At 51.6% G+C, this 19,241-nt stretch overlaps 2 protein-coding genes across 2 annotated transcripts in view; both read left to right on the top strand.

Moving 5' to 3' along the window:
- TOM1L2 (target of myb1 like 2 membrane trafficking protein) overlaps positions 1-9,867 on the top strand; it is a 30,621-nt gene extending 20,754 nt beyond the window's left edge. The window contains exons 10-12 of the mRNA XM_048494152.1: positions 2,515-2,574; positions 5,758-5,794; positions 6,093-9,867. Of these exons, the coding sequence (XP_048350109.1) occupies positions 2,515-2,574; positions 5,758-5,794; positions 6,093-6,244 (249 nt within the window). The 3' untranslated portion in view covers positions 6,245-9,867. The remainder of the gene's footprint in view (positions 1-2,514; positions 2,575-5,757; positions 5,795-6,092) is intronic.
- Positions 9,868-14,596: 4,729 nt separating this feature from the next.
- SREBF1 (sterol regulatory element binding transcription factor 1) overlaps positions 14,597-19,241 on the top strand; it is a 29,839-nt gene continuing 25,194 nt past the window's right edge. Inside the window, exon 1 of the mRNA XM_048493892.1 lies at positions 14,597-14,967. Within this exon, the coding sequence (XP_048349849.1) occupies positions 14,862-14,967 (106 nt within the window). The 5' untranslated portion in view covers positions 14,597-14,861. The remainder of the gene's footprint in view (positions 14,968-19,241) is intronic.

The following is a 19,241-nucleotide window of genomic DNA, read 5'->3' as shown; positions in this document are numbered from 1 at the left end:
TTCCTGACATCACATCCCTTATCCGCCAGTGCTGTTCCCGAGAGGTCCAAAACGCCCTTCTCTGCTTGCCCCACTGCGGTTGAAACTGCAACTCTGCCCCCTGAATTTTCCCTTTCCTGGATCTGCTCCCGCCTTGTGTGTTTTCAGCCTGGGGAAAGGATACTGCTGTCTTTGTGGAGGAAATTATGACCGGGGGGGGGGGGGGGCTCCCATTTCTCCCCCCTACGGGCCACTTGACCTTGTTCGTTTTAATACGGAAATGTTTTGGCGTTCCCTAGAATCCGACTAACCCATAACCCAGTTTCTGTCCAGACTAGCCGTAGCTTTTAACACTGCCCATTAATAGAACTGACATTCTGAAGCAATCACAAGTGACCCGGTTCAGAACGACTGGGGTGGGGCGGGGGGCGGGTGCGAATTGCTCTCCTGGTGTGGAGTATGGCCCAGAGTCTGGTGGCACTTCCCTCTATCAGCATTTCACTAAAGCAGCAGTGGCGTAGCTGTTTAGAGCAGGTGCACTCTAATCTGGAGGTTTGATTCCCCGCTCTGCCGCTTGAGCTGTGGAGGCTTATCTGGTTCACCAGATAAGCTTGTGCACTCCAACACATGCCAGCTGGGTGACCTTGGGTGAGTCACAGTTCTTCGGAGCTCTCTCAGCCCCACCCACTCCACATTCCACTGTCAAACAGCCCTGACTGCCAGTAAGTTTTTCCTGATGTTGAGGTGGAATCTCTTTTCCATCACCTGGAACCCATGATTCCTGGTCCCAGTCTCTGGAGCCGCAGAAAACAAGCTTGCTCCTTCACCAACATGACATCCCTTCAAGTATCTAAACATGGCTATCATGTCACCTCTTAACCTTCTCTTCATCAAACACACCCAGCTTCCTAAATCAGAGGCTCTTGATGCATCTGGGAAGTCAAACGCCCTGGAGAATGGAGATACCTTCCCCCCATAAAGATCCCAACAGTGAATATAGAATAAGCATATTCCTTTTTTTTGAAAAGTCGATTGCCTCCTGTATTTTTGTAGGGCTGTGTGTCTACCAATTTAATAATAAGCTAATAGTAAACTATCAGTTAATAGTAGAGTTGTCAGATAGGGTGATAGGGCAGCTGTATATGGTCAGTTTGACTGCCCGTCTCTTGTCGGTGGTCAAAACCATGAAGCCAGAGATTCTACTATAACGCTCCTACATCCTACCTGAGGACTCCCACTGAGCAATTTTAAAGGCGTTGCCGGCGCAAAACTGTTTAGCGGCAGAGTTCCCTGGGATTTATCTATTCAGGGGAGATTAACAGCCTTTAATCTGACTGTTCTGTGACTGTTTCGGTCAGCTGCTCGAGAGGAAAATGGCTATAGGCACTCAAAGTTCATGGACAATTGGAAAATGCTGGAACTCTTGGGTGAATTGCGAATTCAGCATGAAAAGGGTAGCGATATTGTCCCTAGCCGCTTTGGGGGGGGACGCGGTTTTCCTGTTCTCTTTAATCTTCTGTTATCAGGACCTGCCTGTCCTGCACGGGGAAACCTAGCATCCTAGCAAAACGTCCCTTATGGATGACTTGGTCTGACTTCAAACGTCTTCACACAGGAGTACCAGGAGTGGTAGAAGTCTAGGACTTTCACATCACATAGGACCTGATCTTTTGGACGAGAGATGCCGGAGACCGAACTTGGCCTTCGGCATGCCAAACAGACGTTCCAGAGCCGAGACTCCTCCCCTTTCAGCCAAGACTGCAGAATAGTTACAGATCTGGCACTGCCCTTTTAAAGAGGATTGACAGCTGTCAAAAAACCAGGAGTTGGTGGGAATTGAGTCTGTTTCAGGTGGCCCTGGAAAAATGGTAAAAACAAATGGAAAGAACTCATTTTAGGGGGTTTCGGGGATAGTTCATGGAAGGATTACGCCTCTTCGAACTTACCTGCTGGGTTCCCTGATCACCTCGCCTGGAAAGCAAAGAATTTTTCAACAGCATCATTTTTAAAAAGTTATATCTAAATGTATGCTGGTTTTAATAACCACAGAGCGTACAATTTAATTGGCTCTTTTTCTCTAACTGGACAACAGCCCTCTTAATTGAAACCTTGCTCATTGGTGCTAACCTTGGAGACAACCCGGTCCACTTCTGTCTTATAAGATTCCACCAACCCACCCGGATCCAGTATTCCAGACTTAAGAGAAACGCAGGGCTGAACTCATTTGGCTCCTGGTGACAGGGAGATACCCAGCTGAACCCGAACCCTGAGCATCCGGCCACTTCATTCATCAAACCCATTTTTTGTTTACTTTCCTTAAGTTGTGCTGTTTTTCTTCTGTTGCGTTGCTTTATTTGTGTATTTTGTTGCAGTTCTTATTTTGTTTTTTGTTAAAAAGCGCACCTTACATTGTATATGTGTGTTTCCCCCCCCCTCCTTTATTTCTCACCCCCCCACCCATTCTTTGGCCACAATGGTGGACATGTTTTCGTTTTTGCCTGCCCGTCCGCCCGCCTCTCTTGCCGCGCTCCGTAGATTCCAGTTGCGCAGTCCTCTGTCATGGATGACATAGAGGAGTGGCTCAGTACCGATGTGGTAAGACTCTTGGTCTTTTTATTTTATACGTTTTGGAGAGTAAGACTTGGTGCGTGTGGCCCGTTTTTTTTGGTACAGAACTGATAAACCGGTGTCAGACAAGCTGCTGAATGCCCCAGAATTCCTGGGGCAGAACGACAAGCTGTGAAAACTTAAAACAGGTGCTCCGCTTGAGCGTTATTCTTGCACGGTCTGGTCCGTGCGTACCTCAGAATGAACTGGGAGAATCCCTAAATTGCATAGTGGATCCACGGAGACTCTGTGGCTTGATCGTTTGAACCCCTCTGCTGAGTTCTCAAATAAATCCATGCAAATTCCAGTCCACCCAGTCAACTTGTGGGACTTCACTAGTCTGTAAGGTGTGTTGAGGGGGGAAAGGGGGCGTGGTTCAGCCTGTTAACTAGGGTTGGTAGTTCTTGCTAGACACAGTGTGTAACAGACTTCCCTCTGTGATGCACCGCTGAAGATGCCAGCCACAGATGCAGGTGAAACATTAGGAACAAGATCCACCAGGCCACGGCCACGCAGCCCAGAAAACCCACCAGAACCAGTTGAATCTGGCCGTGAAAGCCTTCGGCAACCTCTTGAGTCTCCTTACAGGAGAGAAAGGGGGATATAAATCCAAACTCTTCTTCTCTTGGCCCTGATAAGTAACCCGGCCTCTTGTATCTGTTTGCTGAATCCCCAGAAAAGCGACCAGTTCTGTGTCTCTGGCATGCCTGCCAGCTTCCCTCCTGCAGTGCCAGAGCCCATTTCTGGGGATAAATATTGGTCCTTTGGCCATCTGTAGTGTGTGTGTGTTGTGGGCGTGTGTACGCTCCTCCAGTTGCATGCAGGTTTTTCCCTTCGCTGGTCATTTTCTCCTTTGGCGCGGCTTTCCCTCTATGCACCTCCAAGAATGGTGACTTATCTCCCATCCCCGAAGCTCTCCCCAACTTCCTTTTCTCTTAGTCAGCCCTTGTACTCTTTGTATGTGCGCGTGTGTGTATGTTCCTTGCTTAAAATATAGTCCTCATTTTCGTTATTTTATCATTCACGAAATGCAGTTATTAATTCTACCCAGGACCGTGGCGGTATACATAGGTTGTAGATCCCGGTCTATGCTCCTCTGTCGCCAGCTAATTCTCCCCATTCAAACGGAGACTGCCTGCTTGAGATAACACAGTGCCTGTGAACCAGATCAGACAGGTCCTTGAGCTGGAGGACAAAGCAGGTTCCTTTGGAAAATGGAGAGTGAACACGGAGGTCCCGTCACCTGTGGCAGCATCCGTCCCCCCCAGGGTGTCTCTTGCCTGGTCTGGACAGGGGGTCTGGCGAGCCCTGAGAAAGGCACCTGTGTGCAGCCGGGCTTGGATTCCTTCTGGCATCTGCCTGCGCTCCCTTCCAAACATTACCTTTCCCCTCCAGAACCAAGGTCCAGTTTTTTAAGGCTTCTGAAAGTGTGCCTGTAAAGCGGTAGCCGTGTCGGTCCACCGTGGCAAAACAACACGGAAGCTTTTTTGAGGGTTTCTGACCGCTAGGAGGAGGCTGAAGTTCTCCAAGGATGACCACTGATCTCCAGCCGACGAAGATCGCTTCCCATGGAGGAAACAGAGTCAGAGAGTGGCCATGTTGGTTTGCAACAGGACGGATAGATTCGAGATTGGTAGCTCCTGGAGAGACTGGCAGGATGAGAGCCAGTGTGGTGTAGTGGTTAAGAGCGCTGGACTCTAATCTGGAGAACCAGGTTTTGTTCCCCGCTCATACCCATGAGTGGTGGATTCTCATCTGGAGAGACAGGTAGGATTCCACCTCCTCCCCATGAGTAGTAAACACTAATTTGGAGGGTTCGATTCCCCTACTCCTCCACATGAGTGGCAGACTCTAATCCGATGAACCGGATTTGTTTCCCCGCTCGTACACATGAAGCCTGCTGGGTGACCTTGGGATAGTCACAGTGCTCTTTGGACTCCCTCGGCCCCGCCTGCCACACAAGGCGTTTGTTGTGGCGAGGGGAAGGGGACAGGAATTGGCAAGCCGCTTTGAGACTTCTTGCAGTTGAGAAAAGAGGAGTATAAATCTGACTCTTCCTCTTCTTATAGAACCTTCCCTGAAAAGCCTGCGGGTCCCTAAGGTGCCAATGGGCAGTGGCATAGGAGGAGGAGCAGTGGCGTAGGAGGTTAAGAGCTCATGTATCTAATCTGGAGGAACTGGGTTTGATTCCCAGCTCTGCCGCCTGAGCTGTGGAGGCTCATCTGGGGAATTCAGGTTAGCCTGTACACTCCCACACACGCCAGCTGGGTGACCTTTGGCTAGTCACAGCTTCTCGGAGCTCTCTCAGCCCCACCCTCCTCACAGGGTGTTTGTTGTTAGGGGGGAAGGGCAAGGAGATTGTCAGCCCCTTTGAGTCTCCTGCAGGAGAGAAAGGGGGGATATAAATCCAAACTCTTCTTCTTCTTCTTCTCTGATGTACCCACAGGAAATGTCACATTCGGAGGGTGGCGTCTATGAAACCGAATCTCCACTGAGCTCCTTCCCCTTCCAAAACGCCACCCCTCCAAGAATTTAGCAAGCAAGACTTGACCAGCCCTGTCCCGTAAGGACTAGCACCGAAGATTGCCAGCTCCGGGTTGAGAAATACCTGGAGACTTTGGTGGAACTTGGGAGGCCACCTTTGGGGGGTGGGGAGGGACATCAGCAATGCACCAACCCACAGAACCCACCCTCCGTTTTCTCCAGGGGAACTGATTGTGGTTGTCTGAATATCAGTTGCAGTGAGTTGCGAGTTTTAAAGATACCCCTAGTAGTCTGTGGTTTTATTCTGAAAATGTGAGCCAGAAGCTACCAGTGCACAGCTCTGATCGGCCGACCCCCTCCGGATGTCAGCAAGAGCCTTCTCAGTCTCCACAACCTGGGAGCATTTTGCATCTCCCTTTAAAAAAAGAAAGTTTCCTTTTTTAAAACTCTGGCTGGTCGGTCAGTCTGTTTCTGCCTCTGTTGAGTCTGCCAGATGCCCTATAATTGGCCACCATTCAGCAACGTATTTCCAGCATAGTGTGTGGGGTGCCCTGCCAACTAGGCGCAGGTGGTTCTGTTGATTAGCCTGGTGGCATTGCGTAAATAGACTGTAGAGGTAACTCGCAGGGTACGCACTGATATTTTTTCTCTTCGCCCCTCCCCACTCCCTTTCCATACTAATTACAGAAAGGAGATGAGCTTGAAGAAGGAGTGACCAGCGAAGGTAAGTGTCGAGGGTGACAAACGGCGCTTTTTAAAGAGGCTGGATGGCCATCCGTCAGGAGTGCTTTAATTGTGTGCTCCTGCATTGCAGGGGGTTGGACTGGATGGCCCTTGGGGTCCCTTCCAACTCTGTGATTCTAGCAATTGAGTAAAGTATTAAGCTGTTCAGTCTGACTGACTGCTAGCCATTGGGTTTGGGGGCCATTCAATTTGCTCCTGCTCCTGGCTGAAATTTGCTCCTGGCTGAAAGTCGGCCAGAACCCTACGTGAACTGTTTCTTTTCTTGTTTGCTCCTGCAGAGTTTGACAAATTTCTCGAAGAACGCGCCAAAGCCGCCGAAAGGATCCCCAGCTTGCCTTCGCTGCCGCCGGAGGAGCCCACACCACTGCCAGCGAACCCCGCTGGCAAAAAGAAGCCAGAGCGTGCGGAAGACGCCCTCTTCGCCCTGTAACGCTCCTCCCCGTCTGCAGCCAGGGCTGTCTAGCTCTCCTTGTGAAACCCAGCTAGCGCCCAGTGCCCTATGACCCCCCTCGGGCTCCGTAGGAAGCCCCTAGCATCTCTGAACTGATCCGACCCAAATAAGCTAAGTTTTAAAGAGTATTTAAGCCCCGTCTTGTCATACCCATGGTCGTCTTTCCACGCCCGCTTCTTCCCCTCCGCCCCACCCCGCGTCACGAGTGCCGAGAGTCCTCCTTTTGAAAACAGTGCATGAGCATTTTCCCCTCACTGCAGACACAGAAGGAGCCGTGGGGGTGGGGACAGTCCCGTCTTCTGAATAAGCTGACCTCTCCCCCTCCCGCAAAGGGCGCGCACAGAGCGTGTGCGGTGCAGCTGAATGTCTTATCAGCGCCTGTTCCGTGACAACCTGATCTCGCACACCCAAACCATGCCTATGCCCCCTTCCCGCATCAATGGTACAAAGGGAATCCCTTCACTCTCGTCTTCAACGTCAGCTACTTCACCGTCCGCTGCCTTTCCCTGTCCATGGCAGCACTTTGGTCCTGCTCCGTTTTCTTCTGGACGTTTATCTCACGCTCTGGCCAAGATTGCAACTGCAGGGAGGATCGCAGCTGCTGAGAAGTGGGTAAAACCTCTCTTTTGTGAGAAGAGAGTTTTCTGCTGAAAGGTTCTGCTTAAAACCCTTTTCTGGGCAGGACACGAGTGGTCTTCATATGTCTGAGCCACCTCCCGTTGGTCCCAGTGGCAAAGATCCACCATCCGGCAGAAAAAAGCAAGGGGTGTATATTGGCGACTTTTAGGGATGGGGTAGATCAGAATTCTGTCTACTTGGGGTTAGGTGAGAAGATAAGCTGGGTTGGTAGCTCCCTGGGCTATAAGGTGGTAAAGAGGAAGAAATGGGGGGTAGGGTGGAGAAGGTGGAGGCTACTGTAGACCGAATCAAGAATAGCCAGTCCAACCCAGTGGCTTGGTGCAGCTCGGAGCCCTCATTAGGGTAACAGGAGCGTGGTTCCATCAGATTGTTTTCCAGCATGAAGCAGTTGCCTAGGGTTTAACCAGGAAGAGTTAGACGTATGAGCCTTGCTGTTGGATGAGAATTTGAGCGGAGTCCAGCAACCACAGATCTTGCATTTGTGGCGCAGGCCTTTTGGTTCTTGTGTTGGGTCCTCACTGACGTTTTGCACGGCGGATAAGTTCTTCGTGAAAAGGGTACCCCCTCCCCCTTCTAACATGGCTTAAATCCCTCCTTTCCCGGCACAATTTCCCTTCATATGCCAACTTCCAGAGGAACAAGACCTTTCAAGATGCTGCGGCCGGGGCCTCTGGACTTCCTCTGTATCTCAGTTATCCCCTCCTTTTCTCCGCCATCTTCAACAAGCGAGGTACCAAACTGTTGAGACAGTGTTTCCAGTGACCTCTCCGTGGCAGGCTGGTCTTTGCCGGCTTCCCCTCGTCCTCCTCTCTGCAGTTGCAGGCGTGAAAAAGGTAAACGGGCCAGCTACGACGCTCAGAACCAAAAGGGAAAGTTGGCAGCTAGAAGCGAACGAGTTCGCGTCTCTTTGGTGGCGCTTCTCCCTGTTACAGATCACGAAATAATGTTACATTATTGTCGGGAACCCCGTCTTTGAACACTAACTTTGTTTAGGTGTACTGTATTTATTTGGGCCTTGTCCTGTGGGAAATCCTTTTGCCAGTTCATCTCTGTTACAGTGTGGTATGTGCTGGAAGCAGCCCCTTCCGCCAAGTTGTATCTTCAATGGCCTTTTTGTGCGCTAATTTTCTTTTTAAAAAATGATCGATTTGGGGTTGTCTCCTTTTGTTTCTGTCTAAAAACTTGCCATGAGTAGAATAAGGATCTATCTAGAACAAGTGCAATACCCAGTCTTCTGTTACAAACTCTAATTTACTGGGGGAAAGGGAAAAAAACATACTGTCTCTAACTGGGAAGGGTGTCTGTTAGCCGCAGTTGCTGAGAAGACAGCTGCCTGTGTTTCGACATCTGGGGAAGGAAACAGATTCCCTGCTCCGATCCCGATTCTTAGGCCGAGTTATAGGATGCAGCGGGGCCTCTTTCCGCATCGCTGAAGGAGGACGGCAAAGATGATGCCGCCTTGCCCGTTTCCTCGAGTCACAGGTCCTTGTTTCCATATAACACTGCTTGCTTCTCTTGGGGAAATCTCAGGCCTGACCGGAGCACAATGTGTCCAAAACCGTGGCTGTGAGTTGTCATCCCAGCTACCGTGGAAAGAGAGGCGAGTTGCTCGAGTCGGTCCCGAGTTGGGTCTTGTTGCATGCACTGACAAAATTTGAACCGGTTTGACGCCAGTTTAAGATCAGGGGACTGGGTAGAGGTTTTCTCCTTCCAATCTCTTCCCGACAGCTCCCCATAACCTGGAAAATCAAGTTTGGAACCTCCCTGGAAGAGCTTTGAGTGTTCCCCAGACCCATCTGTTCTGATCCTGGCCAGGTTTTTGGACTTCCTTTTCCCCAGCGGCCAGGTGGAGCCCTAGAAACATTCGCTCTGCATGCCGATGGCCATGCAAGCCACCAAGATGCATCATTTCCCACGCGCCTCTTGGTGGTGTCCACTTCGAGAATCTAGTTCCTGCACATTTGGAGCTGCACTATCATTGAGGGTCATTGTCAGCTGTCTGTGGTACTAGCTCTGACCCAGCCAGGGGTGGCAGAGGTGAACATGGGCTCACCTGTAGCCTCACCTGGTGCCACCAAGCTGAGCGATGCATGGGGGAAAAAGGCAGGCGGATTACTGCTCTTGCCCTCGGCCAGGGGCGACCAATCAGCCCGGCTTTCCTCGGGGCTGTTCTGACATTTAGCACCCAGGAAAGTGCCGGCTGAAACCCCCCCGAATCTGTGATTCAAAACCTGGCTGGGACTTTAAAAAACCCCCAAACCTCCCAGGGAGCATGAGCCCCCCTTCTTCCCTTACGATATTTCAGAGCCTTTGCCCCTTTCAGCCTGCAGTGACTGAAACTATAATAATCTAGATTAATAATAGTAATAATAATAATAACTGGGTTGTGGATCCCAGGTCTGGTACAACCACACATTCCGTTTCCCGGCTGCTAGTTCCGCATCGTCAGCAAACGCTTCGACATGGTATATCTTATCCAGTAGGGATTTTTTTAAAAAGTATAATTTATTTTAAACCCCCCCTCAACACATCTGCTAACAGTTATATCTCACCAGCTGTTACACCCTAACTGACTTTGTAGCATCTCTATTTGTATATTTAAAGCTGTAGGCTTCTCTGGGTTAAAAAAACAGATAGTATTTATTTACCGAAAATTCTCTTTTTTTTGTTCGTCTGGGTGAGAGGGTTGCGGAGGGAGAAAAGGGAATTTTTTTAATGTAAAAAAAAACCTCTGTAAAAAAAATTCTTAAACTCCATTAATTATGTGGGCCTCGCCCCTCTTCGTGGTGATGTCTTGAATGTGGGCAGAATTCACGGGCGATATGTATATTTTTTGGTTTTGCATTAAGGATGTATGATTAATCCCCTGGCACTTAACATTTTCCCTTTCTCAAGTCTCTCTCACCTCTCTGTACATTTGGGTTCTTGCATGTGAAATAGTCCAATAAAAGACCGTTAACGCAGACCCATCTCTTGGCTGTATGTGGTGTGTTGGATTCTCTGCCCGGGGCTAGTTTAACATGCCGGATTGTCCCGTATAATCCAGCATCTTGGTTCCCCCGTAACCAAACCCTCTCCGTGATGCTCTGGTCTCAACACCAGTCATTTCGGGATGTTCTGCCCGCGGGAACGTGTTGATCCTACAAGGACGTATTCGCCTGGACAGAACGATGATCGGAAAAGAATGCGTGCACCCTATAAGAAGACGACAGCTCTCCAAAATCACTTTCAGATTCTCTTATGCTGTGGCCGGTAACACACTTGTAGTCTCCTTGGCATTGAGGGTACGTTCCCTTTGAGTTTGATTCTCGGTGATGCGCACGTTTCCCCCTCTTCAACCATCACTTTGTTTCCAGATCAGATAATTTCCTCGGTTTCCAGAAGCTCTGGAAGTGTGACTTTTCCTCTTCCTTCACAGGGAAAGCGGAGGAGATCAGCATGCGTTTAAGCTTTCTTTGGGTTCTTCCCCACTCTTCCACATGAGCTGTGGAGGCTTATCTTGTGAACCAGATTAGCTTATGCACTCCGACACACGCCAGCTGGGTGACCTTGGGCTAGTCACAGCTCTTCTGAGCTCTCTCAGCCCCACCTACCTCACAGGGTATTTGTTGTGGGGGGGGGAGGAGTGAAAGGAATTTGTGAGCCCCTTTGAATCTCCTACAACAGAGGAAGGGGGGGGTACAAATCCAAACTCTTCTTCTTCTTTCCCTCCAAGACCACAGCAGTTCCTCCCAAATTTTGAGCCACTTATTCCGAAGTATCAAGAGGACTTTCTTTCTTTTTTTGGAGTTTTCACACTGGAGGGTCTATTTTTGGATTTATAGCCATGGTGAAATTGACCAGGAAGTGACACCGTTTAGAAAAACTAACACTAGGCCAGAGGCCTGATGAAGGTGAGTCCCGAAGACCTCCCAGAATTACAAAGGGAGGTTGGTTCCCCTGCTGAAAACTGCCATTTTGGAGGATAAGCTCTATGACATCATACCCTTCTGATGTCACCTCCCCTCCCCTCTATTCTCCCAAACCTCCAGATATTTTGTCAACCAGGAATGGGCAACCGGAGGAAGGGCAAGACGGGGTCTCCAGCGCGTGCAAGCCCACACTTGTCCTTTCAAATTATTTGTCAGATTCTGACTGGGAGGAATTTAGCTGAGCTGGGATCCTCCAACCCCACCCAGCTGCCCTCTTCAAAGAAAATGCCCACTACTGAAACCCTCTTTTAACCAGCAGGCCTGAGTGTGGCCCTTGGCGGGGAACAGCGCTTCACACGCGCATCTCTTGCCATTTCAAGTCGAGCATCACTGTCAACGTCTCCCATCGCTGTGTGGGCTTGTTTACAGCTGCTGTCGCGCATCATGCGCCCGGGCTTTTGTCTGTCCCCACGTTCTTGTGAACCACCGGGCCGCTTGCCAGCTGCTCTGACAGGGCAGAAACTCTGCGTAGAAAGTTTCCCCAGGCGGCTGCCAACTTCCCCTGCTCAGGAGGTCTCTTGGCACCCACCCCATGTGGCAAGGTGGAGTAGGGTGACGGGGAAAGTAAACCAAGCATAAAGGGTTGGCCTAGATGTGGCGTTTTGTGCCAGCGTTCTGCCCGCGCTTCACTTTGTTTGCAAAACGTCAACCCTGCCGGGCTTGCCAATTTCTATTTCCAGCCGTACTCCTGGACTGTTTGAGCCCCTGCCCTATAAACCAAAAATATAAAGCTGATGCAATACTGGGGAAAAAATCTCCAGTTACTGACATTATTTTCTGTTTCTGTGTTTTGCTTGTTTTGGTATTTTATATTTCTTCTCCCCAGACCAAGGGGGTTGTTTGCATTCACCACTGTATGCTCACAACAACCTGGTGAGGTAGGGCAGGTGACTAGCCTGAGGTCACTTTGAGGATGTAGGGATACGTGACTGCAGGTGTGACTTGAGTCTCCCCTGGAATTATGGCTCATGTGTTTCCTTGGAGAAAAAGGACGCTTTGGGGACAGACACGAGGGCACTGCCCCCCAGTGAGTTATCTCTTCCTCCCAAGTTCCATCTCGACATCGCCAGGTGTTTCCCAACCTGGATCTGGCAACCTAAGCGCCCACCCAAGTTTGTGCCTCTGCAGTTTGTGCAGGGGTTGCAATCACACCAAAAAAAGAAGAAGGTGGCAACCTTTGCAGACCCATTTGCGTGCATTAGTAAGTGTCGGGACAAAGATCTGGGATGCCCAGGTTCGAATCTGCACGTTGCTCTGAAATGCTGCACGGGGACCTCGGAACAGTGTGCAACACACTTCCCTCTGTGATAATCCTCTGAAGATGCCAGCCACAGATGCAGGCGAAACGTTAGGAACAAGATCCACCAGACCACGGCCACACAGCCCGGAAAACCCACCAGAACCAAACCTATAAGGAATTCAGCCACTCGCACACACACCCCTCTTTTAAGCAGGGCTGTAGGAAGACAGAGCAAAATCAGCTCGGCCCCTTTAAATCTAAACCCAGCCCACGGTCCCGCCCACACAGTGTCTCAGCTGCACGAGCTCCACGTGGAGGCGGGCGATGCCCCGCCCACATGATGTAATCCTAGAGCCGGGGCCGTGACGCAGAATCACTCCACTGCGGAGCCGTGCTGCCATTGGCTGCTGCCGACTGGCCCTACTGGCGGTGTTTCCCCGCTTCTCAGTCAAGCTCCCCCTTGGGGGCATCCCCGCATTGGCCGCATCCCATTGGTGGCCTGCCTGGAGGACGGCCACGCCTACAGGCCAGGCCGGCATTAACCCTTTCCCTGCCTTCATTTCCGAAGAAGCCAAATTGTGCATCTATTATTCTTATTGAATTGTGTTTACTATCACAGCTGCTAGTTCTTTAGCTGGTTGTTGGCCTTTCCATGCAATTCGAGCTTCACGCAGAGACTTAGGAGGTTGTAATGCATCATCATCATCATCATTGTTATTATTATTATGGACATTTGATTGTGCACCATTACAAATACCTTTGCAAAGCAATTCACTCCTAAGGTCAGAGACTTGTTTTAATTATTATTATTAAAATTATTATTAAAGATTGTTGTTAAAATTGCACAAATCCATGGAATGGTTTATGCCAAACTATGTACCCAAGAGAACCTCCCTACGCAGGCACAGTCTACCCCTGAGTGCCAGGCACAGTCTACCCCATAGTGTCAGATGGGTAGGATAAACTGGAGAGGTCTCTTTCCTTCCCTCCCTGAATTTGGTCTTGGTTTTCACACTGAGGTGCCCACTGGATGGGGATGGGAGCTTGCAGGAAAAAAAAAATCCCAGCATGTAGAAAGCTAGTGTGTGAAGGTAATAGATATGCCCCTGGAACTGCAGGTCATCTGTAGAGGATGGAGATCAGTTCCCCTAAAGAAAATGGGTGCTTTGGAGGGTGGGCTCTGTTGGATCCTACCCCACTGGAGTCCCAGTCCACTCCAGGGTCCATTGTCAAAACTCCAGGAATTTCCCAGCCCGGAGCTGGCAACCCTACATAGCAAATTAAGCCTTCTCCCTGAGCTGCTAGCTTTCTAAGTTGAGGGACTCCAACGAATGCACACCGAGCCCATCCAACCCCCCAGAAATGGCCTACCAGCAAGAACTACGATAAAATTTCAGGGCCTCCGGTCTGTCCAACTCGCAAACTTGCTCACTTTCTCGTGCTACCTGAATAAACGAGGTGAGCAGGGGTTCGTTTTCCAGGGGTAGTGGGTAAGGGTAGACTGCCTCTGTAAGAGGAGGTTCAATAAGCTATTGTAGCTGGGTATGCACTCTCCAAAGGGTGGTAGCCTAGCTACCTGTCACTTTCAGGAAAAGAAACGTGTGAAACTGACATGGGAACCTTGCCCCAAGGGGAAGGAAGCAAAACCAACCACAATGTCTGGGTGTCGCCCTCCCATGTTATGGGTTCCTTAATAATTCGGATTAAAAAACCCACACAAAAATGTGGGGACGTTCCCAAGTTGTGCCAAACCTCCCAAAACGTGCAAAAATATCACGGATTTTCACTAGCGTTGCAAAGGCAGACACAAAAAGACCAATGTTTCCCCACCTTTCTATTTGTCCAAAGGGGAACAGAGGAAAGTTTCACACCCATGTTCCTGACCTGCACATTATGCCATGCGCCCTACAAAGTGACTATTTGCAGAAATTCAACAGGTGCAGCGGCATGGAGAATGGGGGGGGGGGTGAGGGGAGAGGAGTGAAAGACCTGCCCCCTTTCTCACTTGCACTTCCCAAACCTGTGCATGTGTTTCCTAGGGAGTAAGCCCCCCACAATGCCAGAGGGCCTGGAGTCAGCCCCTTAGGGATCGCTTTGCGCAGGCCGTAGTCTCCTTTCTAAGGTCTTGATTGGCATCTGGGCTATAAAATATGACAAAGTACAAATGCGCAACAATTTACAAGATGCAGAGATTTAAAACAGATAAAAGAAAGCGGACAACACAACACTGCGTGGAGTTAAAAAGTATTGTGAAAAGGGCCAAAATAAAAAAAAAAATTAGCATTTCTTTGGAAGATCCCCCCAGCTCCAGTTTGTCTGATTTTTGCAAGCCAGCAAATGCTTCTGAAATGGGGTGAGGGTGTGTGTGTGTGTCTCGTATTGACAGATTTCCCTTCGAAGGCCGGGGCTGTCCATCAAGGGATTGGGGAGGCGGAGTCTCCAGCTCTGGCCCCGCCCCCTTTCCCTCCCCAGCAGCAGGCTGCCACTCCAGTTCACAACTCTCCTTCCCGGGCTCCCCCTCCCCTCCAGATCCAGGCATGGCACACATGGGGGTGGGACGCAGCAGGCAGCTGGGCCCCCCCGGCCCATAGACGCGCGGCTGTTTTGCTGGGAGGGAGCAAAGTATGCGGACTTGCTGCGGGTGGGTCGCCTAAAGGGTCGCTGAGTTTGGCGTGACTGTTTTCCTCAAAATAACTTTTATCGTTTCCGGGGATTTCTCTCGTAAAGGGGGGGGGGGGCTGCCGAGATGGACGGCCTCCTCTTCGAAGACCCCTCCCTGGAGGGCCTGGACCCTTCGCTGACTCTCCGTGAATCCAGCGAAATTGACACGGCTCTCCTGAGTGACATTGACGGTAGGCACCTAATGGCAAGGGGGGCGGGGGGGGGAGGCTCGGAGGGGCTCCCCTCTGGACCCATTGGCCTGCTTGGGGGGGGGGGGGGGCAAAAAGGGCTGCATCCCAGAGAGGGAAACCATGGGGTTTGGAGGGGCTCCCCTCTGGACCCCTTGGCCTGCTTAGGGGGTGAAGAGGGGTGCACCCTGTAGAGGGTCATGGGGGGTTGGAGGCTCCCTATCTGGACCCTATGACCTGCTGTTGGGGGTGAAAGAGGGGTTACATCCCAGAGAAACACTTGGGGTTTGAAGGGGCTCCCCTCTGGACCCCTTGGCCTGCTTAGGGGGTGAAGAGGGGTGCACCCTGTAGAGGGGCTCATGGGGGTTGGAGGTTCTGGGGTGAAGAGGGGTGCATCCCAGAGAGGGAAACCATGGGGTTTGAAGGGGCTCCCCTCTGGACCCCTTGGCCTGCTTAGGGGGTGAAGAGGGGTGCACCCTGTAGAGGGAAACCATGGGGGTTGGAGGGGCTCCCCTCTGGACCCCTTGGCCTGCTGTGGGGGTGAAGAGGGGTGCATCCCAGAGAGGGAAACCATGGGGTTTGAAGGGGCTCCCCTCTGGACCCCTTGGCCTGCTTAGGGGGTGAAGAGGGGTGCACCCTGTAGAGGGAAACCATGGGGGTTGGAGGCCCCTCTGGACCCATAGCCTGCTTAGAGGTGAAGAGGGGTGCACCCTGTAGAGGGAAACCATGGGGAATTGGATGGAGGGGCTCCCCTCTGGACCCCTTGGCCTGCTTAGGGGGTGAAGAGGGGTGCACCCTGTAGAGGGAAACCATGGGGGTTGGAGGGGCTCCCCTCTGGACCCCTTGGCCTGCTTAGGGGGTGAAGAGGGGTGCACCCTGTAGAGGGAAACCATGGGGGTTGGAGGGGCTCCCCTCTGGACCCCTTGGCCTGCTGTGGGGGTGAAGAGGGGTGCACCCTGTAGAGGGAAACCATGGGGGTTGGAGGGGCTCCCCTCTGGACCCCTTGGCCTGCTTAGGGGGTGAAGAGGGGTGCACACCCTGTGAAGAGGGAAACCATGGGGTTGGAGGGGCTCCCCTCTGGACCCCTTGGCCTGCTTAGGGGGTGTAGGGGGTGCATCCCTGTAGAAGGGGAAACACATGGGGTTGGAGGGGAGCTCCCCTCTGGACCCCTTGGCCTCGCTGGGGGGGTGAAGAGGGGTGCACCCTGTAGAGGCTCAGCATGGGGTTGGAGGGGCTCCCTCTGGACCCCTTAAGCCTGCTAATGAGGGGTGAAGAGGGGTGCACCCTGTAGAGGGAAACCATGGGGTTGGAGAGTCCCCTCTGGACCCCTTAGCCTGCTTAGGGGTGAAAGAGGGGGTGCACCCTGTGAGAGAGGCCCATGGGGCTTGGAGGGGCTCCCCTCTGGACCCCTTGGCCTGCTGTGGGGGTGAAGAGGGGTGCATCCCAGAGAGGGAAACCATGGGGGTTGGAGGGGCTCCCCTCTGGACCCCTTGGCCTGCTTAGGGGGTGAAGAGGGGTGCACCCTGTAGAGGGAAACCATGGGGGTTGGAGGGGCTCCCCTCTGGACCCCTTGGCCTGCTGTGGGGTGTGTGTGTGTGTGTGTGTCAAAAAGGGCTGAATTCCATAAAGAGAAACCATGGGGTGCCTCCAGCAAATCTTGGCTTCCCGTCCACAGGAGGGCAGCAAGCATTTTTTTTTTGTGTGTGTGTGTGTGTGTCTTACGTGTGTGTTGTGTTTCAAACCACCTGCTCTGCTTTTGCCCCCTCCCAAGATCCTTCCCTGCACATGCTCTCCCCCCCCCCCGCCCTGCCGCCGCCCCACATTGCTGATTTCGCCAGAGACCTGCTCCAGATTAAAACTGCAACCTCTTGTTTAGGCAGAGAGAGAGAGAGAGAGAGAGAGAGAAGCCATCAGCTGACAGGGGAAGGTGTGGGGCGCTGGCACATGCCTGCATGCTGTGGGGTGGAATCGGCTTCCCCTAGTGGGGGGTGACCGGCCCCATAGGGTGCCCAAGCTGCTTTCTCCCCTTCTCTCCACCTTATGAAGCCTTTGCACTTTTTACCTGCCCGTCTGAGAGGCCCAAACTCCTTTGGATGCAACCTGAAGAGGGGTGGGAGTCCGGTTGCTTGGGGAGCTGCTGAAATAATATTGGAGGGGGGGGGGCATTAATTGTCTGTGTTCCTCCCCCCTCCATGTTCTTGCTTTGCTCTGTTGCTCAATGCCCCTCCTACCTCTTCCCCCAAAGGGGCTGACGTCACCATTCAGGGTTATTACCGGTCATTCCCTCTTGCAGAAAAGAGCCCGGCCCCCTTACGCAAGCCAAGTGTGGCTGGACGGGCACTGTTGCCATCGGGGGCTCAGGCTTCCTTGAAAATGCTTTTGTCTTCTTGCCCTCTTCCCATTGCTGCCATTGCCCTTTGGTGAGAGCAAGAATCAGTAGGAACCTTCCCATTAGAGATGTGCAAACACCAGCATCTTGGGCAAGAAACATTTCAAGGCAGTTCCATTTTTCGAAGGCGTCGGGCTCCAACCAGGGTTGGGGCTCAAGAACCCCCTAACAGAAGCTTGGAAAAGGGCATTTTTTTGTGCCTCTATACTGAAGCCGACTGTTCTCCTGTTAAAAATGCAGTTTACCTGCCAGAGGTGCTGGCCAAAATAGCCATGTCGTATCTTAGAATACTTAAGGAGCAGCAGTGGCATAGGAGGTTAAGAGCTCGTGTATCTAATCTGGAGGAACCGGGTTTGATTCCCAGCTCTGCCGCCTGAGCTGTGGAGGCTTATCTGGGGAATTCAGATTAGCCTGTACACTCCCACACACGCCAAAGCTGGGTGGACCCTTGGGCTGAGTCACAGCTTCTTAGGAGACTCTCTCTAGCTCCCACCTACCTCACAGAGGTGTTTGTTGTGAGGGGAAGGGGCAAGAAGCTAGGGTCATTCCCAGCCCTTTGGAGTCTCCTGTAGGAGAGAAAGGGGGGGATATAAATCCAAACTCCTCCTCCTCCTCCCTCCTCCTCCCTCCTCCTCCTCCTCCTCCTCCCTCCTCTCCTCCTCCTCCTCCTCCTCCTCCTCCTCCTCCTCCTCCTCCTCTTCTTCTTCTTCTTCTTCTTCTTCTTCTTCTTCATGAGGTAGGTTAGCATGACCTGGATCATGACTGAGTGGAGATTCGAACCCGTGTCTCCTGGATTCTAGTCCGACATTCTGAACTGCTGTCCCACCCCGGCTGACTGAGCAGAGATTCCACCCTCCTGAGCCTATAAAAGGCAAAACTCTGCTCAGGAACGCACTGTTGATTTGTGTTGTCTTTGTTTACTTACTTTGTTTACACGCCATACAACCATACATTCTGCACCCCTGCTTCTATTTTGACCCTCATAACAGCAACCTTGACAAGGTAGGCTAGGCTGAGACCGGCCCAAACTCACCCAGCAAGCTTCCAGAATGGGGATTGGAACCTGGGCCTTGAAGCTCCTCTTCCCCATTGTATCGTCACAACAGCCCTGCAGGGGAGGGTAGACGGAGGTGTATGAACGACCCCAGGTCATCAGGAAACCTCCGTAGCAAAGAGCAGAATTCAAACTCGGCTCTCCCAGATTCTCATCTGACTTGTGGGTTATTGTAATTATATGCGGGGCTGCTCTGCTGAGACCAAGAGAAAGGAGACCGGAGGGCAGGGCCCTATTAAGAAAATCTATTGAGATAACTTTTCTTTTCTCTCCGTCAACACTCGAACTCAGGATCCCACCCCCCCCCCCCCATAGATTTGGCAGTATAGTTGGGAAGCACTTCTTTACACGATGCATTGTTAATTTAAAGGAATCACTGCCACAGGAGGTTGGGGTTGGCCGCTCATTTAGGTTTAGGAGTCTTCTCAGGAGTTATTCGCCGAGACAGCTTGGTAGAGCCTCCACGTTTGGGAGCAGTGTATCTCGGATAAATCAAAATTGTTGCAGGCCGAACGGCAACCATGTGGTTATTATCCCTTCTTTGGGCGGCTGTTGGAAACTGGATGTTGAGTGGGCCAGAATGCTTTTAGGGTAAATATAATTGTAATTATTCACAAGCGCACAAGTGAACTGTACAAGTCTGTCCAGTCTTGATTAACTCATGTTCGGTTCTGCTCAGCACGAAGCTGTCAGCCTTCGAAAATATATCCGAGAGCCAATTTTTCTTTGCACCTTTACTCTTGTCTGACAGAAATCCTTTGAGGCGAGAAGTCTCCTAAACTGCTGACCCCGCCCAGAATGTATTTGCTGGATTGGGAAGTCCTGCCGAGGTTC

This window comes from Sphaerodactylus townsendi, linkage group LG04, assembly GCF_021028975.2.
Source record: "Sphaerodactylus townsendi isolate TG3544 linkage group LG04, MPM_Stown_v2.3, whole genome shotgun sequence".
NCBI classification, from domain to species: Eukaryota; Metazoa; Chordata; class Lepidosauria; order Squamata; family Sphaerodactylidae; genus Sphaerodactylus; species Sphaerodactylus townsendi.
The sequence above is the reverse complement of the archived record's forward strand: the minus strand, read 5'-3'. Positions and strand labels throughout refer to the sequence as shown.